The sequence below is a fragment of the Vipera ursinii genome (assembly GCF_947247035.1).
Source record: "Vipera ursinii genome assembly, chromosome: 2".
In the NCBI taxonomy this organism is placed as follows: Eukaryota; Metazoa; Chordata; class Lepidosauria; order Squamata; family Viperidae; genus Vipera; species Vipera ursinii.
Genome location: NC_139513.1, coordinates 176,728,599 through 176,752,061, shown reverse-complemented (window position 1 = coordinate 176,752,061; position 23,463 = coordinate 176,728,599). Strand labels below are relative to the sequence as shown.

The window sequence follows — 23,463 nt, the reverse complement described above, 5'->3', positions numbered from 1 at the left end:
TATCCGCCGGAGGCCACTGTTGTCCAAATAGCCGGGTGTGAGTCTCTCCTCCTAAGATGTGGCCCTAAGGCTCAGTTGGGCTTGCTGCTAGTGTACCTTTCACCTAGTCGCGTAGCGGCAGCCCTGCCCAAGCTTCTTGTCATCCTCTCGGGACTGGTGGTTGAGTTCCCCAAAATTATGATCTTGGGTGACTTCAACCTACCATCCCTGGGGGGATCATCTGAGTTGGCTCGGGAGTTCATGGCTTCCATGACGGCCATGGACCTGACGCAGGTAATCCAGGGCCCGACTCATGTAGGAGGTCACATGCTCGATTTGATTTTCCTATCTGGACAGTGGTTAGATGATCTGGGTGGGGGTTCCCCAATTATTACACCCCTGTCATGGACAGATCATCATCTCCTGCGGCTGACCTTCCGCTTTGCCACTCCCCGTTGTGGGGTTACTGAACCAACGAAATGGTACCGCCCCAGATGGCTAATGGACCCTGGGCGGTTCCAAACAGCGCTTGGGCCCCCACCTGCCTCCTTTGCTCATAGCTCGGCCGATGCCATGGTGGAAGCCTGGGAAAAGGCAGCCACAGAAGCACTCGACCGAGTTGTACCCATGCGGCCCCTGACCCGGTGCAGATCCCAGTGGGCTCCATGGTTTTCTACGGAGCTCCGGGAGATGAAACGTCGGAGACGGGGCCTAGAGAGCTGTTGGAGATCCAGCCGATCCGAATCCGACCGATCGCGACTAAGGTCCTTTACGAGGTCTTATCTCGCGGCGTTGAGGAGGGCAAGGTCTAATTACTTTGCTACCCTTATCGCGTCCGCAGATAATCGCCCGACCGCCCTGTTTAGGGTGACCTGCTCCCTCCTTAATCAAGAGGTGAAGGAGGATCCCTTACAGGGTCGTGCCGAGGAATTTAGCCAACATCTGCTGGACAAAATCGCTCGGATCCGGACCGGTCTGGATTCCGACTGGGCAGAATCTGATGATGAGAACATGGACAGTCTTGTTGATGTTATCTGGGAAGAGTTCGATCCTGTGACTGGACGAGGTAGACAAGATCATGAGGAAGCTGAGCTCCACTACATCCTTATTGGACCTGTGCCCCTCCTGGCTGGTTTATGCGGCTCGGGATGGGACACGAGGCTGGATCTATGCAGTGATAACTGCTTCATTGAAAGAGGGCAGTTTCCCCGCAGCCTTGAAAGAAGCGGTGGTGAGACCCCTCCTCAAAAAGCCTTCCCTGGACCCAGCTGTTTTAAACAACTTTCACCCGGTCTCCAACCTTCGCTTTCTTGCGAAGGTTGTTGAGAGCTTAGTGGCGCATCAGCTTCCTCTGTTCCTTGAAGATACTGATTATCTAGACCTGTACCAATCGGGTTTCAGGCCCGGACACAGCACGGAGACGGCATTGGTTGCTCTGATGAATGATCTCTGGCGAGCTCAGGACAGGGGTTATTCCTCTGTCCTAGTCCTATTAGACCTCTCAGCGGCTTTTGATACCATCGACCATGGTATCTTACTGCGGCGTCTCAGGAGATTGGCAGTGGGAGGCACTGTTCTTCAGTGGTTCTCCTCCTACCTTCTGGAACGTTCACAGTTGGTGTTAGCGGGTAGACAGAGATCAACCCCGAGACCTCTCATTTATGGAGTTCCTCAGGGGTCAGTCCTCTCACCTCTCCTGTTTAACATCTATATGAAGCCGCTGGGTGAGATCATCCGTGGTTTTGGAGTGGGATATCATCAGTATGCTGATGATACCCAGCTTTTCATCTCGACCCCAAACCACCCCAGTGATGCCCTCGACGTGATGTCCCGTTGCCTGGAAGCGGTCCGGGTCTGGATGGGGAGGAACAGGCTTCAACTCAACCCGGACAAGACTGAATGGCTGTACATACCGGCATGTCAGGAAATTCAGATTATTCCATCTCTTAATATTGGGGGGGAGTTATTACCCCCCCGTAGACAAGGCTCGCAATTTGGGTGTCCTCTTAGATTCACAACTCTCCTTAGAAGATCATATAAGAGCTGTGACTAGAGGGGCCTTCGCCCAGGTTCGTCTGGTGCGCCAGTTGCAACCCTATCTGGACCTGGATGCCTTGCGTACAGTCACCCATGCACTTGTGACCTCTCGTCTAGACTACTGCAATGCTCTTTACATGGGGCTGCCCTTGAGAACCACTCAGAAGCTTCAGCTGGTACAGAATGCAGCTGCGCGAGTTCTTTTGGGGGTCTCCCGATACTCCCATATTACACCTCTGCTCCGTGAGCTGCACTGGCGTCCAGTTGCCTTCCGGGTGAAATTCAAGGTGCTGGTGATGACATACAAAGCTCTACATGGCATGGGTCCGGATTACCTACGGGAGCACCTACTGCCAGCGTCAACTTCCCTCCGTCCTGTACGTTCCCACAGAGAGGGCCTCCTCAGGGTACCACCGGTCAGAGAATGTCGGCTGGTGACCCCCAGGGGGAGAGCATTCTCGGTGGGTGCACCAATCCTTTGGAACCGCTTACCAGCTGAACTCCGGATGGCCCCCGACCTTCGCTCCTTCCGGCGTGATCTAAAAACTTATCTATTCGAACAAGCCGGCCTGGCCTGATGGATTTGGGTTTTAATATTATTTTAACTAATGTATTCTTATTTTTATTGCCCTGTACACCGCCCTGAGTCCTTCGGGAGAAGGGCGGTATATAAATCAAATAAATCAAATCAAATCAAATGTAAACTGGCTCCGTGGCGGTATAATATTATATGCTTCATGAGAGATGCAGTGTCTCCACAACTTAGGCTTCATTTTAATAAAGAGTATCCACAGTAGATTGCTAATTAGAATGGAGAAAATACCAATGGAGGGATTTCTGTCATTTGCTAAACTGCTGTACCACCTCTGAACCTTCCTTTCAAAAGATGAATCACATTTTTTTTGAGAACACTCATTTATTTGAAATTGGCATAAAGCTGGATTTCTTTTTCCTGCAATTTTGCAGCTAAATAACAGTTTGCATTGTCATTGAAAGGACCTTTCACCTCATCTGTTTCCTGTGGTCAAGCAAACCTCTTTCCTCCCTTCCTCATAGAAGCTTAACTTCCTTTTGTCAAATTGACTATATGCACCTCTAAACAATCATTGGGGAAAGTGCCTGCCTACAAAAATATGTTATGCTGGTGTTTTAAAGGCACAACAAAGCAATGTTCTCAAGATAGTCAAGATAACATCATCCCTCACAGTCATAACATGGATTGGAGGTACACTCACTTTTAAGCAATTTCTCCTGTAGAGTGCTTTGGTGAGATATTTTTCTCTACTTCAGCACCTGCACTAGTTGGGACATGAGGTACTGACTGGCCGTTTTCGAGTTCTCCTTCAGGTCAGCTGGAGGATGCATTAATTGGCTCATATTATTATCTCCCTGTTTGGCTAAACAATTTCAGATAGTTTGGAGGAATGGTGAGAAGAAACAATGCTGTGGAGAAGGGCCCTGAGTTTATCAAAGGTCCTATTATTTTAAATGTAGAATGAAAACACAAGTGCTATAATGTTTATGTTCCCTTCAATTTTCCTTCTTATTTCTTTTTGTAGTGTATGCTCTTAAAGCATACACGGAATGTCAGCACAGCAGGGGGCTGGACAGCTCCAGGCTATAACCGCTTTTGGTGGGAAAGCCTGAATAGAGCGAGTCGTTGACAGCCCCAGGGCATGGTCAGCTCTGGCGGGAAGCCAGGGTTTAAATCCATTGGCCACCTGCACTGGCGGGAAGCCCAGGTTTGAATGTATTGGTCGCGATTCACCTGGACAGGTATAAAGAGACGCCAGGTAACCCCTTTGCTCCAGCTTCATTTCTGGATCCAATAAAGAAGTACTACCCAGCTCAAGTGTCCGTCTCTCTGTGCAACCACGCGACTTTGCACTGGCGACGAAGGTGGGATCCTGCACCGGACAACGCTAGCCGCGGACAGAATCCAATCGGCAGCCCCGGACCAAGACGCAGGACGACCGAGATGGCGGAATGGCACAACTGGGTCAGTATCCCCTTTTCAATAGCAACCGCCCAGAGGAGTGGGAAGCCTTCGTGGGGCAGCTCGAGTGCTACCTAAGGGCAAACGGGGTGAAAGATGACCTGCAGAGCGCGGTGGCGCTACTCTGCAGCTGCGGCATGGAAATGTACCAGCTGGTAGTCAGTCTCTGTGCACCCGACGACATCCACACCGTCGGGTACAGCGAGTTGCTGGCGAAGCTGACCGAGCACCTCAAGCCCGAGATGTCCGAAATCGCCTGGTGGTATCGCTTCGAGAAACGGGACCAGCGGCCGGGTGAGTCTGCCAAGCAATACATGGCTGCCCTGAGGCAGGCAGCTCACCTCTGTAACTTTGAAAATTTAGAGATCCGGCTGCGGGATCGGGTCGTCTGTAGGTTGAGTGACAGGAAGCTGCGCCAGAAAATCTTCACGAAGCAGAAGTTGACCCTGCGGGATGTCCAAGAGGAATTCCTAACCTGGGACGTGGCTGAGGAGTCCAATGCGAGAGAGGGCGGATCCATCCACCAGTTGAGTGGTTGCAGCGACGTGGACGGGGCAGAGTCGGAAGTGGACGCCATCCACCGACAACAGCGACCCGTCACCTCCAACCAAGACAACGTGAGGCAGCCAAGACCAGCCGTGGCGGACCTGAGATGCCAGGAGTGCAGGTGCTGAGCAAACGGCCCCCGGTCTACCCAACTCCACGGCTACAGCGCGAATTGGTCCCGGTCTACCCAGCATTGCGGTTGCGGCCCCCGGTCTACCCAGCACAGCGGCTGCAGACAACCCCGGTCTACCCAGTGCTCCGGCTGCGGCACGAACAACTCCCGATCTACCCATTGCGCCAGCTGCGGAGGACAGCATCCCCGGTCTACCTGCTGTTTCAAGTCGGCCAAGTGTCGGGCATGTGGGAAAACCGGGCACATCACGGCGGTCTGCAGGAGCAAGCAGCGGGATAGCCTGCACGAAGTGGAGGTGGAGTTCCAGTTCGCTACAGGTACCGGGGAGCGGTTGCCGGGACTGACGGTCAGCCACATGGTGGGACGGCCGGACGTTTGTCTAACGGGGGTCCCTGCGGCACTAACCCCGAAAATAAAATTGAGGGTGAAGCTGCAAGGGGTCCCCTGCATGATGGAGCTGGACTCAGGGTCAGCCGTGTCCATCATCTCCGCCAGAACGTTTAAGGATATTTGCAAGCGGAGCGGCCAACGGGTTCCCTTGAGCCCATCCAGACTGACCCTCTTGGACTTTCAGAATTCACCTATTAACGTCCGGGGGGAGGCGTTGGTGAGGGTTCAGTACAAAGGGTTCGAAGGCAAATTAAGTGTACTGGTCGTCGAAGGGCAGCGGACCAGCCTCGTGGGGTTAGGGTGGTTCAACGCGCTGGGCATCGGAATCACGGGGATTCACCAGACACGAAGCTGCCTTTCCCTTGAAGCTGTCTGCAAGGATTTTGCGGACGTGTTCGACGGGCAGCTGGGAAGGTACACAGGTCCCCTAATCTCATTTAAGTTAAAACCCCAGGTGCAACCCATAAGGATGAAGGCTAGGAGGGTTCCATTTGCGCTAAAACATAAGATAGAGTGGGAATTGGATAAGCTGGTAGACCAGGTGGTGCTAACGCCAGTCGATGGAGCGGAATGGGAAACCCCCATTGTAACACCGCTCAAGGCAAATGGCGAAATTAGAATTTGCGCCGACTATAAGGGGACAATCAACCGGGCTCTGAGCGCTCATTCATACCCAGTTCCTGCAGTAAGCAGCATTCTTGGGTCCCTGCAAGGCGGGTCGGTGTTTGGTAAACTGGATCTTGCCCAAGCTTATCAGCAGCTGCCGGTAGACCCAGAGGCTGCTAAAGCACAAACAATAATCACACACAAAGGGGCGTTCCGGGTAGACCGGTTGCATTTCGGGGTCAGCGTGGCTCCTGGAATATTCCAGGAGGTGATAGAAAGGACCCTCAAGGGAATACCAGGGGTTGCCCTTATTTCGATGACGTCCTGATCGCAGCCAGCTCCGAGGACGTTCTGGCAGCCCGATTGAAGGCAGTGCTTGAGAGATTCAGGGGTGCAGGGTTGAAACTCAAAAGGGAGAAATGCAAGATTGGGGTAACTGAGACAGAGTTCCTGGGGTTCAGGATTGATGCTCAAGGCATCCACCCATCTGCATCCCAAAGTCAGGGCAATCAAAGAAGCCCCAACTCCCAAAAACAAGTCTGAGTTGCAGGCATTCCTGGGCCTCCTCAATTTTTATCATGCATTCCTGCCACACAAAGCAACAATTGCAGAACCCCTACACAGGTTGCTTGACAAGCAAGCATCCTGGGACTGGACTGACAAACACGCTAACGCATTCAAAACACTGAAGAACCTGTTAGCAGGCAATGCCACAGTCACCCACTTCAGGGAGGACCAGCCAATCTGCCTTGCATGCGATGCATCCCCTTATGGGATTGGGGCAGTTCTCAGCCATTTAAGGGAGGATGGAACTCAGGCCCCCATCGCCTACTACTCCAGGACCCTGTCAGCTACAGAGCGGAATTATGCCCAGATAGACAAAGAGGCACTGGCAGTGGTTGCAGGAGTAAAGAAATTTCATGACTACCTTTATGGTAGGGAATTTCTAATTTATACTGACCATAAGCCATTATTAGGGTTATTTACAACAGAGAAGCAGACACCACAGATCCTGTCACCCCGGATGTTACGCTGGTCCATATTCCTGTCTGCATACTCATGCAAACTGGTACACAGGACGGGCAAAGAGATGGGGCACGCAGACGGCCTCAGCAGACTTCCCCTAAGGGATACTGAGCCGGACCCAGCACCGGCTGCCCAAATACTGGCAATACAGGAACTGCCAGAATGCCCCCTCAACGCAAGGGACATAGCCACAGAGACCCCCAAGGACAAGGTTCTGAGCAGGGTACAATCATGGGTGAGCAGTGGGTGGCAGGACAAATCACCAGGGCAAGAGTTTATTGCTTACTTCTCCAGAAGGCATGAACTATCAACACACAAGGGATGTCTCTTGTGGGGAAGTAGAGTCATCATCCCCACAAGGCTCAGAGAAAGAGTTCTCCAGTCATTACACGAGGGCCACCCAGGAATAGTAAGAATGAAAGCCCTGGCAAGGAGCTACCTGTGGTGGCCAGGGTTGGACAAGGAGATAGAAGAACTAGTAGCGGGGTGTTACACATGCCAGAGGACATGGCCAGAACAACCACATGCACCAGTCCACAAGTGGGAGGAAACACACTCACCATGGTCCAGGGTGCATATAGACTATGCAGGCCCATTCCAAGATCACACATTTCTGGTAGCAGTAGACAGCCATTCTAAATGGCTGGAGGTGGTGCCTGTGGGCAACATGACCTCAGCAGGAACCATTCAAGCATTGAGGGAGATGTTTGCTACACATGGTCTGCCTGATGTAATCGTGTCAGATAATGGAACACAATTTACCTCCTCGGATTTCCAGGTGTTCCTGAGGACCTTGGGGATTAGGCACGCCACCTCAGCTCCCTTCCACCCTGCCAGTAACGGATTGGCAGAACGATTCGTGCAGACAACAAAGGATGCCCTCAAGCGCATAGTACAGGGAAATTGGAAGCAAAGACTAGCCACATTCCTCCTACACCAACATGCAACACCCTGCACCGCCACAGGCAAACGTCCAGCGGAACTCAGATGGGGCAGACGCTTCATAACAACATTGGACAGGCTTCACCCAGACAGGGTAGCAGCAGACGCCGGGACCCCCAACATCAAAACAAGCTTCAACACAGGAGACCCCATCTGGGCTAGGAACTATAGCACAGGTCACCCATGGGTGCCAGGGGAGATATTAGAACAAACAGGACCCCTTTCCTACAGAGTAAGGGTGGAGGGGGGACTCCTTTGGAAGAGGCACCTGGACCAGCTGAGGAAAAGGGCTCCTGAAAGGGTTGTTGAGGACACACTGGGGACTGAGGAGGAAGAGCCAACACAAACACAAACACCCAGGAGGGCTAGCAGAGGGGCACAAGGGCAACCCCACCCCAGACAGGAGGCTGACAGCGAAGCCAGGCAGCCACTGGAACCCAGCAGAACACAAAACCCGGGCACCGCAACACACACACACACACACACACACACACACACACACACACACACACCAAAATCCACCACAACAATCACAACAAGGAAGAGAGTCTAGACACAGCACCACACCACCAGGAGAACCAGTCCCAAGAAGATCAAGCAGGCCACACAAGGCTTCAAGCTACCTCGCGGACTATGTGCGTTCTTAGGAGGGTGGAGAAGCAACCAAGGAGTAACAAATGTAAATTCTTGTGTATGTAAATTTTTGTGTATAGTGTAAATAAGTGTATATAGTTATGGAGACAGAATGACAGAGGGTAATTCCTCACTATGGGGGAAGGGGTGTAGTGTATGCTCTTAAAGCATACACGGAATGTCAGCACAGCAGGGGGCTGGACAACTCCAGGCTATAACCGCTTTTGGCGGGAAAGCCTGAATAGAGCGAGTTGTTGACAGCCCCAGGGCATGGTCAGCTCTGGCGGGAAGCCAGGGTTTAAATCCATTGGCCACCTGCACTGGCGGGAAGCCCAGGTTTGAATCTATTGGTCGCGATTCACCTGGGCAGGTATAAAGAGATGCCAGGTAACCCCTTTGCTCCAGCTTCATTTCTGGATCCAATAAAGAAGTACTACCCGTGTCCGTCTCTCTGTGCAACCACGCGACTTTGCACCTTTCTTCCTTTTTTACTTTCATAAGCTCATTTTTCAATTGTGCTGCAAAAGCAATGGTGGTGAAGATCAGTTCTTACTATAAGTCCTTTGAAGGCTTTTTTCTCTGTAATGCGATACAGCTCCTCCTTGGTCTGGATTTTGATGTGCTTGACTTCAGCATTGAACCTGTAGACGAGAAATACATATAATAGTAGGTTTCCTTCGAATGATAAGCAATGATAACACAGGTTCATTGAAAACAGATGTATCTTTAAACTGAACAGAATTAAACTGTAGAAGAGGCCAAGGACTCATCTCATTCAAATGCAAATAGATAGCAGCAATAGTCAAGTTGAGAACAAACCAACAATGGCTCTAGAGTCTGTATTTATATTGCTTGAGTTGCATAAAATGGCAGCTCTTTGTTTCAGCAAAAAGCCTAGTCCAAATAAAAAGCCAAGTAAAATCTGGAATCTGTTTGGAATCTGTTTTTTAGCATTTACATATCTTGGCAACTACATCATGAACTGCCTTCTGAACAAGCTGATGTAGCTCCTGCCTGTGGGCCATCATCTTTGTAAGTGATGGATAGACCTCGCGTGTGCATTCAAGACCTTGGTATCTGATTTGGAGACTGCTGGTTCTGAAGCTGGAATGCCAGGTTCTAAAACCTCAAGATCCTGGTAGCTTGATAGGGAGTTCCTTTTTGAGATTCCAATTCTACTGTAGACCTATGTAGGTAGGACTGAATCCTGACAGGAAGCTACTCAATGACTACATTCACTTTGGCTGACTGGTACCAAAAAGAAAATTTTTGAAAATCTGGAATTTTTAAAATTCCAAATGTATGTCTTTTGCACCAGGCTTCTTGATGGTTCTTAAAACTGTAGTAAAAAAAATAAACTGATCCCACATCTGTTATCTTTGCTTTCATACATCATGAACCCTGCTTGAGTCTCAGAGAGAGAAAGTCCAATTCCAACCATGCTAATTCTGCTCCATATGGGGTTCTAGAATAAACACATCTGTCCAGTTTGCCATGCAGCCGCCATGGATGGCTGGGAGACTTGCTCTCTCTCCCTCGTCCAGTTTTGCATCACTGGGGGCCCCTGAAAAGGGCCGAAAGTCACCCTGAAGAGGTGACCATCAAGGAGACCTGGCGATCCCTCCAAACTGGTGGATGAAAGGACCGGCCATAGAAATATGGCTCGTCCCTAGGCTGTGTACAGCTGAAGTCACATCTTCCATCTGGCAACTTTAAAGCAGCGTGGAAGAGACTGGGTGAGATCTACCTCTCTTACATCCTAATTACTTACTTACCTGCATAAGCTGCTAAAGTACTTTCCCCCCCCCCGTGTGGGGGAAGGGGGATTTAGCCCTCCCTTCAGAAACAGCGGCGATTAATTACCCAGGGGAGTTTAAAACGTTGGAAAACTACTGGGATCCTAATTGGAACTTTACTTCCTAAAATTAGTGGATTATAAGATTTGTAACTCTCTACTTTTTATTTTTCTCTGATTTTTACTCACTGTTTTTGATGAAGATCTGGGTTTTTTTCTTTTAAAATAGAAGGGGAAAAAACCCTGAAAAGATCCAAATAATTCTGGGGTGACATCTGGTGGCTAAAATTGAGATTGTAACCTGCTATTCTTTAAGAGAGACTTGTCGACAGCTTTGAAAATAGATAAGATAATAAATGACCTTGAGACACCAGCTGCAAGAAACTCAGCTCAACTCCTTAATGGATTCTCTGACTGTAAGCTTTTATTTTAATATACTATAATGGAAGAAGAACAGGAATGGATTTCTCCCACAGAGGAAGAACAGGAACAAACACTTCGCATATTAAAAGAGATTATCCATACTCTCCTTATAATTGGTGATGAATTAAGAAGTGGCAGGAAAAAACAAGAAACCAGCCTGGATATGCAAAATTCAAATGATGACTTTAACTAAAGAATCATCTATACAGGATTCTACAGAGAAAGCAAAGCAATCAAATATTATGACAGAAGACTTACAAATACAGATAATGGAAAACACAGAAAAGAAATTGATAATAGAGAACAAAGAAAGGACTCTTCTTATAAACCAGAAGGAATCCGAAAATCAAAAAGAAAAGCAGAAAAAAGAGAAGATAAATACTTCGGGACAATTACGCCGAGTCGGAAAAATAAGGAGACGACTTGCTAGATCAACTAGTCCTCTTGAGAAAACAGCAGTTGGATGGTTTTTTCAACATCAAACAATAGCCATACTGTAACACATGGAGCTCTCATTTAATCTGCCACCACACAGGGTCAGACCAAGAATATCAAAAACTTTACAAACGTGAGTAGGTTGCAATAATTTTATCTGGCCACTTCATAACAACATCAAAAGCCTGTGGTACATTTCTTATTATAATTCTCCAGAATCTTCCTCCTTAACTGTTTCCTTAGAAATGTTTCTTACATTTTCACTGCCAATGTGGTCTTCATATTCCTCCGCTTTCTTGCATGGATGTTGCCAGGGAGTGAAGGGCATGGCACTTCAGGGCCCAAAGTAGGCTGCAGCCATGCCTTTCGAATCTTTGCCCACTCCATCTCCCTCTGCTGGAGCCAGAGGAATAGAATAGAGCTGGAAGGGATCTTGGAGGTCTTCTAGTCCAGCTCCCTGCTCAAGCAGGAGAACCTATACCATCTCAGACAGGTGAATGTCTAGTCTCTTCTTAAAAATCTCCAGTGATGGAGCACCCATGATTTCTGGAGGTGAGCTGCTCCACTGGTTAATTGTCCTCACTGTTAGGAAGTTTCTCCTCAATTCCAGGTTGCTTCTCTCTTTGGTCAGTTTCCAACCATTGTTTCTTTTCCTGCCCTCTGGTGCTTTGGAGAATAGTTTGACCTCCTCTTCTTTGTGGCAGCCCCTCAAATACTGCTATCATGTCTCCCCTATTTCTTCTTTTCAAAGTTCAAAATGGAACCTTTTGCAAACTTAGCACGTATTCTACCAGTTACATCCCCCTCTTCTATAACTGTAGATGCTAAGGAGAAAGATAATATGCCAATATCCAAAGAAATGAGTCATGAGATTCTAAAGAAAAGCAAATTATAGGGAAAAAATACACTGTCTGTTTCTCTGTTCCTATTAGTTCTCCTGGCCCCTCTCTCTTTTTCATTACTGTAAACACCAAAATCTACCTTTTCTTATTGTAGACAATTCTGAAAGGAATTAGACTTACTTGATGCTGATGGCAAATTCAGTTGCATCTTTGATTCTCTGCCGCACCAGGTAAGTTCCATCTGATCGGCTGGCAAGGATTTGTTCTGCTTCTGCCCGCTCCATGGGTCCTGCATACCTGTGTAGGGAGGGTTATTTCTTATTAGCAATACAATGTTCAATCACTGTGTGTCCCCATACTCCATATAACCATGATGAGACAAGAATACTTCCAAGTGGACAGATCCAGCTATTACCTCTCAATCTAATAGCTATTCCAACTTTCCAATAAAAATGATTTTTTCCCAAAAAGGAAGAAAAAAGTAGTATGATGGAATTATAGAATGGTTACAAATGGAAGATATCTTTCTTTGGGCATCTATAACATTCCATGTATGAATCAGGTTGATTGCACTTAAAAAAACCCTCTGGAAGCATTCAATAATTTGGGAACCACATACAACAAATATTTGACTTTTTCTCAATATGAGTATTTCTATTCTTATTAAGAAATAAAATTGGGGGCTGGGGAGGAGAACAGGAATAGGCAGCCAGCTTCTTCTCCCTAATATAGTCTATTTAACATGGGAAAATGTATTTAATAACAAACATTTATTTATTTATTTATTTTATTGCATTTATATACCGCCCTTTCCCTGAGGACTCAGGGCGGTTTACAGGGAGTTAAAAATCAACCATACAAAAGTTAAAAACCAATTTAAAAAAGATTAAACCAACCCTGTACTATTAAAAACCCCAATTAAAATAAATTTCTCCTCAGCCTGGGCCCGAGAGCTCAAAGAGCCAGGTCTTCAGGCCCCGGCGGAATGATCGGAGGTCGGGGGCAGTCCTCAGCTCCACTGGCAGCTGGTTCCAGAGGGCAGGCGCTCCCACTGAGAAGGCCCTATCCCTGGGTGTCACCCGCCGGCAATCTCTTACCGGCGGGACCCTGAGCAGACCCTCCCTGTGGGAGCGCACTGGGCGAAGGGCATGGGAATTTCCTATAGCAAATACTGCATCATATCTATATGCAGTGGAAAAGTGTACTAAATGCAGTTGAAAATATAGGCATAGATGCATCCCCAAAGTTGAACCCAGCTTAGGAAAATCAAAAGCATTCATGCTTCATATAACAGCACAGAATGAAAACATGATTAACAAGATGGTAGAAATCTGAATTAATACTTACCAAAGATAAACTGAGAGATCTGGACGAGGACTCTGGGAAAGAAAAGGTGTAATTGCTGTTTGTGTTTTTCTTGAAGAAAATTGTGTTTGGTGAAAAAGTGAACCATAGAAAAAAATATTTAAAAACACTTTTTCCAAAGGGAATTACCATACCAAACCATAGCCTAGGAACCTTCCATAGCTCACACCTTTTGCCTATATTGGATTAGCCATTCTTTCAAGCAAGGAATGATCAGCTAGGAGACTTAATAACTCTTGCCCAAGTCCTCTTGTATCAAATGGAGTATGCTTATGGACTTTTAAGCAAATACACAAAGAAGTCCAAATCCCAATACCTCCAGTGATATGCTACTTACAGAGATATAAGGCTTCACTTTCCCACAAGGGAACCAGCCGACTTCGTTGCTTGATGTGTTCCTTCCCTGCAATACAATTTGAAAGCAAAGGACATGTTCAAATAGAGTTTTTTTCGAGTGTAATTTTTCAACTTATTTAGTAAAGGATGCTGTTATATGATGGAAAAAAAATACAATCCATTATTTTGTTAGAACTAGGGGTTATACTGAAATGTCCTGAATCATTTTGCCAGGTTCATTCACTTGATAAGTCTGCCATTAAAATAGATAAGCTAGCTAGCTTTTGATGTCAGATTTAGTATAGTTGAACATGTAGTTGAACTCTGACTAATCTCACTTCCAGATCAAGCAAAGAGACAATTGTTCTGGGATAATACTGTAGCAAGCCTAGAGATGGTGAAAAGCAAACAGTAAAAAAAAATCTGCTCATTTGGATCTTTCCCTTTGGTACTCTGGTATGTCAGCAATCATTTAAAGCAACATGTGCCCTTCAAATGTACACATTGGACTAAATTTCCCACCATCTCCAGCCAGCTTGATTGCCTAAATTATAATAGAGGCACTATGTAGAAGAAGGTTGATAGAAAGGACCAACAAGGAAGGTTGAAACTTTCAGCATTCTCTAAGAGGTCATCATCATGACCAGGGCACAAAAAGTCTCACAAAATGTTCTGAAGGGTCCTATCCTCATGATGTTGCCATCTTCTCATCCTGAGCCCACGACATAGTTTTATTTAGTTCTTACATGTTTCATTTTTAAAGTAATGTTTTTCCTTTTCTTCCAACACATATGTTGCTGAATGTATTTATTTTATTAATTAAATTTGTATAGCTGTGCATCTCACCCAAAGCAACTCTGGGCAACACACAACAAGCAAATTAAGACAACAGATACAAAAAGAAAAAAAATATAAAAATCACATTAAAGATAATATAAAAATAGAACAGACAGTCTAAGATGTTTCGTTGATGCTGTAGCTGATGACACAATCAAGGACAGAGGTCTACCTAACTCCCATTGGCTCTTGAATTGGATTGATAGGGAGACCAGATAGTTGCATAATGCCTGCCAGTGCTTTCCAAAGCCCTTTCCCCCCACCCCATCTGCAGCCCTCTTTTTCAGTTAGGCTAATAGAAATTTCTCAAGAGCTGGTCCCTTCTTCTGCCCCTTTGCCTTCTCCACCCCTATCATCCAAGACATACTGAAAGAAGGAGTTTCTTGTGAAATTAACTAGAGAAGACAAAACTGATCAGTTCTGTATCATTAATAAAATTATTACTTTTTTCTTTGTCCCTTCTTCCTAAATGCCAATCTGCTTGAACACAGAGAAAAAAATCCCAAATTCTCCTCCCATCTCCAAGATATTACCTTTTAGAATTACAGGAGGTGCCTTTAAATGCAGCGGCCTTTGGTTTTGAGGATGCCTCTGTTTTAAATTTTCAATTCAGCATGAAGAAAGAAAAGAGGCATGCATGTGCACCATGCAAATAAAAAGGACAGAAATAATACTTGTTGAGACTGACCTTTTGCTCTGTTGCTTTCACACACCCCGCTTGGGGGGGTGTGAAAGCCCTAATAAGCAGGCATATACATAGAATGAAGGCTACTGCTAAGCTTGTAAGCCGCCCTGAGTCTTCAGAGAAGGGCGGGATATAAATGGAATTAAAATAAAATAAATAAATAAATAAACCCAGTTTATTCCTAAATTATTCCCCTTCTCAAAAATGCCTTTTTTAAAACCATAAATTTATCACATTAAAAATGGTTAACAGATACAAGAAGGCACTGCTCAATGAAGTAGGAGATCTCCTTCCCACATCACTTTGCAACCCCTTAATATATGTCAGTTGTTTTATGGACTATTTCTATACATCAACTTAGTGTTATTCCATAATACTGCTCTTCCTGCATCTTTTAATACCATGTCCAAAATGAGACAAGACCATCAGCTTAATAGTTGCCCTTCCCTTGAGTGTATTCAAGAGAACAAAAAATCAGAACATGCAAAACTTAGTCTCTTCTTCTCCAAAATCCCATGCGGATATTTGTTCTACTGGCAGGTGACAATGGGAAGGAAACAAAACCAAGGGAATCCTCCAATTGCTTTTCTAAACTTGTCCAACATTAAATCTGTAAGGACAGCACATTGGTCTTCTTCTTCTTGAAGATGAACAATACTTGGCCATAAGAGCTATGCAATTTATATTGGTCTATTTATTCTGGGGACTCAAGACTGAAAGAAGGCATACATACTTGTGCAACTAGAACAAAGGATCCAAAGCTAACTTGGGTGAAAACAGTTGCTGTCAAATCACTGTAATAAACCTTTCCATCCTGGTGTTCCTTTTGGCATTTTGTATTTTAATATGGCAGACATGATTTTCAAGATTCAAGGTGCTTTTCATAATATACAAACTGAATCTTAAACAGTAAATACTTCAGTATTCAAGATGAAGTACCACTCCAGTTTAATTTAGGGTGGATGTATTCAGCTAAAACAAATTGGGATGAACCAATTTACATACTTCCTTCAGGGGCAATTTTATATAAAAGATATGCACCTGCAGTGTCATCTTAGTTTCACCTCCATAGTCTGATGGTGCCACTGCTAGGCTGCCCTTGGACAGTCCTGGGAATGACATTTACCTGCCACCACAGCTGCTCTGCCTCTGCTTTGTTCAGTTCCACAATGTCTCCTATGTTGAGCCTCAGAGGTGGACCAAATGCTACTGGCGGAGGAGGGACTCCATAATACTCCTGGCAGACTTCCAGTTTGGGCAACCCTGAAGAGTAAAAAAATAATCGCAACTGAATTGTGTCTGAAACAAACCAATTTCTCATTTTTGTTGCACATTCCATACAGATGAGCCTTTTCAAATAATTAAAAAGAACAAGTAAGCAATGAAAATAGTACATTTTTTTGGCTGTGTTCAACTGGGCTAACTGGATCATTCTTTCCCAACATCAAGTTTCTTTATCTCCATGTACAGAGTCTGTGGGAGTTGGACAGCATATACTTCTAGTATTATTTTGGTTGGTTGCAAGTCAGCCAGATGATTAGACTTGATTTAACATTTTTATCCGCTTATCAAGTCCTTCCCAAGGACCTGGGATAGGGTTGTTTGAGGGTGTTAAAGGTATCACCACAGGATGTAAGACGTCCAATAGAGCTGCATTTTGCAACTGATTGTTGGCATGTTTGCCAATGCTGATGATGTTCAAATGGTGCTCCAGATGTTTTGAAATTGCACCCAAGATCTCTATTATACTGATACTATATTTGCCTTTTTTACCATGTTCATTTTACTTCTATTTGCAGATCTTTGTAGTCTGTTATAGTCACCTGTTCTTTTGTCTTCTATTCTGCTGTCTCTCTTCTGCTGATTTCTTTTTTGTCTTTCTTATAGGCAATTATTAAGTCTGGGGTGTTATGTTACAAGTGCTTCTCTGTTTGAATGCTAAAATTCCAAAGCACTTTAGCTTCTTCATTTTCTATTGATTTGGTAATTTTGTGGCCCTGCTAATTCTTACTTGCACTTCTGAAGCAGCAAAATAAAAAGAGTGCCATCAATGGAATGGAGAACAGATAACACAACAAGAACCTTTCCACTTCTTATTAAGGGCAAAATCAAAGATGAAACAAAGGATAGGGGAGGAGAATCTCACTGGAATTGTTCTTAATGATTTCTGAGCTGAACCTAACAGATCTATATATCATGTCTTCTATATGGTCTGACTTTATTTAATTTCCCTTAGGAATTTCCATCAGTTATGATTCCCATTGCCATGACAACTAAATATTCTTCTGTGTTCTTCACTATCATCCTGTAAACTAACTGCCAAGGTAAAAACAGTAACTTACCTAGATCTGTTTTGTCTCTTTCCATTGTGTGTCTGTTGGATTTATTCTGCACCAAAAATACAGAAAAATAGGTCGAAACAGTAAAAATGGAGTCATAAATCTAGAAAAATGCCCTACATGTAGGTTGCTTCTATGTGATTCATTAATTTTACTCAATGTACAAATCTTAAGTTACAGCCATTTGCTAACAATGGCTTACAGACCTTTCTTATTCTCTGTTCTTGCCTGTTTTGCTGTGGTGACATGTAATATTTAAAAATATACTTTTCGGGAGGAAGATTCTACAATTAGCATGAAGGCAAATCTCTTCATAGAAGCTGAACTGTAAAATAAGGTTTCATATCTTTTCCAGAATGGAGATAAAGTTCCAGCTATGGAACAAGCTGAACTTCTCTCCCAGTTATTAGAAAACAGAATGCAATTATACCAAATCCTATCAACCTTCTGTTTCAGTTATGTGGGTTTGGGCACATGGATTGGCATTCTGGGAATGAAGCGAGTGGGTAGGTCTGATCTCACTTTATGTAGTGCTTTGGGTATTAAGGACAGAAAACAGAATCTTGGAAAACTGAAGAGATAAAAAATCAAAGAGGGAGGAATAAAATAGGGAATAGAAGGTGGAGATATAGGGGAAGATAGAGTGTAAAGCAAGGAATAGCTTGAACAGAGATATGTAAATGATAAAGGGAGTAGTAAAAAAGGAAAAGAGACAGAGATTTAAATAGCAAGAAAAGCCAAACTATTAGTGACTGCATTTGTATATCATGCTTAGATGTAATTTGTTTCAATCATTGTTTGCTGAATAAGCCAGAATCAATCTAGTGGAGGAGCAAACTAATAATGGCTAGGTTGCCCAATTTCTTATTTGGAGTTCCCTTTTTAGATGTTCTGACCTTGTACACAGTATGCTAAAAATCTGGGGAGATATATAGTCCAACCAGAAACAAATCACAAATTCTATTCACACACTACAGCAAACTATTAATACAATCAACAGCTATTGATTTGTAATACACACATTCACACTGCTGAAATTAAAAATGTTCAGATCTCTGTTGTAAAGCCCCCAATTCATGCACAGGCTTTAACACTTGGACAGAATAAGACAATAAATCCTTCTATTACTCTCTAATTTCCTCACGGCAGAATGATTGAGGAGGAAAATGTAAGGCTGATAAAAATATGTATTGTGTCAGCCTGCGTTCCAATCCAAAAAGTGCTTTTCCTACCCATCTTTAGAAATGCAATGATGAAGTTGCTGAGGAAAATGGTCAAGTTTCCATCTTATCTTTAACTAGCTTTTTAAAAAAATATATTATTTTGTGGTTTGCCAAATAAAAACTGATTATTTGTGATCTGATTAACACATTGTGCTAAACCACAATGGGTGGGTTCACATATTCTGCTATACCAAAACCAAACTGCATCATTAAAGGCATCCATGGGACAGAGTTTTCAGTCATCCAGTCCTTCCACCATATTGGATGATGTATAAACCAGGCCCATCTGTCTTTCCACCATTTATCCATCATTAATTCCCAATTTTTCAACTTGTCACAAATTTAAATTAAACATTCGGGTTTTTTTACCTTTTTTACAGTAAATCCAGAGTCACCTTTAGACAGAAAAAAGCAGTATTACAGTCATTATAGGGACAAGAGAATCTTGCAATTAACATGAAGGAACAGAGGTGATGAGCCACCAGCAGCAAAGAAGGGAAGGAAGAAGGAAGTGGTATATTCTATAGACAGAAGGGAGCCAACTCTTTCCTAATCCCTATAATGAAAACATAGAATAGGGCTGGAAGGGACCTTGGAGGTCTTCTAGTCCAACCCCCTCTCAAGCAGGAGACCTTATACCATTCCCAACAAATGGCTATCCCGTCTGGGGGGAAAAAAGGAGGAGGAGGATGGAATTCCTTCATCTATGTTGACACATCCAGCCATTTCTTTGCTTTTTCGAAGTATAGTCAGAAGCAACCTCAACGGTAGTTTGATGATTTGTACATGAATACTTGTGACTGATCTCATTCACTATGGCAACTATTTTATAAATAGCCCACCCCACCCTACCCCCCCAAAATAACTACTTTATAAAATTGTTCCCATCAGCCCTCCAAACTGTTTCCCTGCTGCCTCAAGACATTTGGACTAAAATTGTCCAACCATTTATAGCCCCAAATATGTAGAGGATGCAGGTAGCTGGCCTTTGCTGCATATTGTCCCAAAGAAAGCCTAGCTTCCAAAGGTTGAGAACAATAGCAGGACCTAGGCACACAGGCTTTCCCCATTCCTGTGCAATACCACAAACCTTTTAGGGATTTTCCTACTACTGATTTAATGTTCTGAGTTAGGAAGAAGAACTGTGGCCATAAATCAGTGGTTTTGCCTGTGGCCTTCGTGCAGAGTGCATAGCCTTGTTAAATAAATTCGGGTCCAGAATGAGAACACTGGGGATTGCCAGATTGTTATGGCACATTGTTATGCAACATGCAAGCAAGGAATAAGGTTTGGCTACTACCGTAGAAACTTACCTGAACTGGACTTTCCACATGGTGACACCCGGCCAAGACATTCCTTATGAGCAGGTGACCTGCATTTGCTGCAGCGATAGCCCTGGTAGAAGGTTCCTCTATGAACAGATAGAAGGGTATGGAGAGTAAGTCCACATATTTGACTTTTCAGGATAAAGTGGAATATGGCCTAGTTATTTTACAGGGTTGTCTGCTTCTACACATAAAATGGCAGCTGTATTATTAAATATTTAGAATTTATTCAAGCGGGGATTGAAGTATATGGTATAACATACATACCTCAGCAGCATCTGGCAGGCTTTGCAGGAGGTGGTATCTTCAAATGAATACATGTAGAACTCATGTCTATTGGCTTTGGCATTTTCAGGATAGATATTGGAGCTGTACCATGGAATAATAAGAAGGCACTTAGCAAGCAAAATGCAATACTTCTGCTTGCTAGATCTTTTGCTTTGTAAAAAGGCATTAGGAAAGCAGTAGATTGTTTTGCCCTCTTATATTAATTTTCTTTTTTTGTTCCTGAGTTTGTTTCAGTTTGGTTTTCTACATGCCAGCTGGTAAAAATTGAAAATGCTGTTATTCTCTGAAATATTCCTATGATTTCATTTTAAGAAAAAGCAAAAGAAGTATAGGCTAGTTTGTGAAAAATTAAGAATGAATAAACAAAGATTCTTGATAGCAATTGTCACAGACTGAGAAGTCCCCTATCTTATTTTCTGAATTCCTATTTCTCATCTTGCTTTGTCAAAAAGAACTCTAGGAAATTGCTGAACTTCATGAAATAATGAAATGTTGGAAATGTTATGGATTTTATTGATCAGCTAATAGGAAACCCATGTTTATTGACTATAACTATCTAATTTCTGTAGAAGCCTTCTGATTAATCAAGCCCTTCCTTCCTTCCTTCCTTCCTTCCTTCCTTCCTTCCTTCCTTCCTTCCTTTCTTTCTTTCTTTCTTTCTTTCTTTCTTTCTTTCTTTCTTTCTTTCTTTCTTTCTTTCTTTCTTCCTTCCTTTCTCTTTCCCATTAAGGTGCCCTGTTAAATCTAGAATGCATCCATCATGCTGTGATTGGTCCAAAGCACAGCAGACTTGGAATGATAAAGGTCATCATGCCAAGGCTAGAGGAATAGAAGAAACTTACAGAGCCATTTCAAATTGTTCCATCCACTTCTTTTTCAGCTCTCGTGTCTTGAAGTACAGTTCATAGCCCGAGAATCCATTAGGCTCAATTAGAAGGAACATATGAGTCCACTGACAACAAAAATTGCAGAATAATTTATTAAGGCAAAATCTGGGGCAATTTAATCCCAGACCCCTTTCCCCCTATTAATCTCCTTTGGAAGGAACATAGTACAATGGGTTAAAAAGGAAGCACAGCATTGTCTTTTTGGGCTAAAATAAAATTTAGTTCTAATTCTAGAGAAAAGTAGAATCCATGACTGCCATTCCTTTCCCAGGTTTTCTCCCTATAGGATGTACTCAGACTTTACCTTCTTATTATCTTTTTCTGCAGAAGAATCATCTCGGACCTGGTAGTTGCAAAGATCAACAAATATCTTCATTTCATACGAATCCCCTTTTCGCTTGCAGATTAGCAGAGCTTTATCCAGGAGAAAACCGTATCTACAAGAAATGGTTAAGTTGAGAAAGTCAAGCAAGAAATGTACTTTATAAACAATGCATTGTTGAAATGGATAACAATGGTGGATAACAATGGTAGTCATCAAACAATGTTGAATTGCTCAGTATTCTCTTGAGATGTAAGCACATAGAAATTTAGAGCATCCTCAATGATGACATCAACCTCTGGCCATTCCCTCCTCAACTAAAAACTGATTAGACCCATGATGCTACTTGACAAAGAATATTGGAAAGCAACAGTTAGGTGGACAATTGTACTCACGAATGAAAACAACTGTGGGTGCTTGAAGGAGCAAGCATTAGCCCCTCCTTTCTTCAAAGAAAAGTGCTATCAGTACAAAGAGTAAGTATAAAGGCAAAAATCAAGCCGTATGAGCTAAGGCTAGACCTATTATTAGGCAGAGACAGCAGGTGTTGGTTGCAATGAAAAAGAAGCAAATTGTTGTTTAAGATGTTCTTGTAATGGGATAAGCATGAAAAAAGTAACAAGAGATATGAATATGATATTTAAAGTGGGCATTTTCCACTTCACTATTTTGCTGTAAATATTTTAAAAATATACAACTTCCCCCCACTAATTTACAAATACAATAGCAAGTAAAATAATCCAATCTTCTTCTGATTAGAATAGGGCTATATACCTGGGCTGCAAAATTCATTAGTTGTCAGAAAAGAAATGCAAAATAAAATAACTTTTTAATGCCATTAAGTGACAGATTTTTGCAGCTTGGACATGACAGGCCTAATTCAGAAGTAAGTATGATTGCACTGAGTACAAGAAATATTACTCAAATGGTAACTGACTATTAATTCTCCTACCCTATCCAGCAGAAAGCAATAAACTGAACCAAAGCAATTACTCAGAAATATTTGCAAAGAAGCCACTTAGTTCCTTGTCTGTATTAAATAGGTTTGTGCTACAAGGCAGCAGAGAAAATACTGGATGGCATAGATTTGATTAAAAAAATGTCATTCTTTCTGTTAAAAAATCTAATAAAGAGTAGAAAAATCCAAAGATACATATTAGTGTGGAGGAGACATTGCTGAGACACACTATCCAGAACTAGGATATCAACAGTGTAGAAGCTCCCTATCTCAAACTTTTTTCTCTTCTGACCCTCTCAGGTTTGGCAACAAAAGCAGAACAGCTAATGAAATGCTTTCATGTTTGCAAACACTACTTTTGCTTTCAGTATTTCAGTAAACATCGTAATATACAGTATCTGACACATTTGGCTTTGGGACATATAAATTTACATTGCTACCAAAATGTTCATGCTATCCATCACCTGTCTAATTTGGAGCGCTTTTCCCCAGTGATGATCTTCAGCTCTCCATCAATTTTTGGCCTCCCAAAGTGAGCCAGGGATTGTGACTAGGAGGAAAGAAAATAATCATATTTACAAGATATAAACTCTTTATGTGTAGGACTTGCTTGGGACTGCCAACTCCTTTCAGTGGCTGGTTTCCAAAATAACATTAATAAAGAGAAACGTGAATGATTTCATCCTCCAGATTTTATTTCCCAAATAGCAGCCATGAGCTTCTGCATTCTGCATGAAGGCCATGATGTTAAGTCACAATATAGTTTGCTGAATAAAAATTACCCCTCCCCTCCCCCAGCCTAAGAATAAGAATGGATATCAAATGGAGCAGGGGTGTCAAACTCAATTTCATTGAGGGCCGCATCAGCATTGCGGTTGCCCTTAGGGGGCCGGGTGGGTATGGCCAGGGTGGGTGTGGTCTACTGGGTGGGTGTGGCCAGCTCTACATCGTTCACATCAAGGGTGCCTATGGGGGCCTGGGCAGGAGTGGGACAGATCTGAGGGTCTCTGGCAGAAGGAGGGTCTCTGGGCCAGGGCCAAGGCAGTGGGGGCCATTCCCTCACTGTTTCCAGGATGGCTTCACGGGCCACATGAAACCACTTCGCGGGCCGGATC

General features: G+C 43.7%; 1 protein-coding gene across 3 annotated transcripts in view; it reads right to left on the bottom strand.

Annotated features, from left to right (window-relative positions):
• The window catches only part of VAV1 (vav guanine nucleotide exchange factor 1), an 88,136-nt gene that overhangs the window by 3,635 nt on the left and 61,038 nt on the right, over positions 1-23,463 (bottom strand). For 2 of the 3 annotated variants that reach the window (XM_083350965.1, XM_083350966.1), the window contains 12 exons: positions 22,813-22,898; positions 21,373-21,505; positions 21,024-21,133; positions 20,161-20,262; positions 19,882-19,979; positions 18,938-18,963; positions 17,349-17,394; positions 16,133-16,269; positions 13,486-13,551; positions 13,131-13,162; positions 11,964-12,080; positions 8,842-8,929 (listed from right to left, as the gene is read on the bottom strand). In XM_083350965.1, coding sequence (XP_083207091.1) covers positions 8,842-8,929; positions 11,964-12,080; positions 13,131-13,162; positions 13,486-13,551; positions 16,133-16,269; positions 17,349-17,394; positions 18,938-18,963; positions 19,882-19,979; positions 20,161-20,262; positions 21,024-21,133; positions 21,373-21,505; positions 22,813-22,898 — 1,041 coding nt within the window. Of the gene's footprint in view, positions 1-3,695; positions 3,864-8,722; positions 8,930-11,963; positions 12,081-13,130; positions 13,163-13,485; positions 13,552-16,132; positions 16,270-17,348; positions 17,395-18,937; positions 18,964-19,881; positions 19,980-20,160; positions 20,263-21,023; positions 21,134-21,372; positions 21,506-22,812; positions 22,899-23,463 lie in introns of those variants that run through there. The other variant, XR_014491013.1, reaches the window with a different exon arrangement.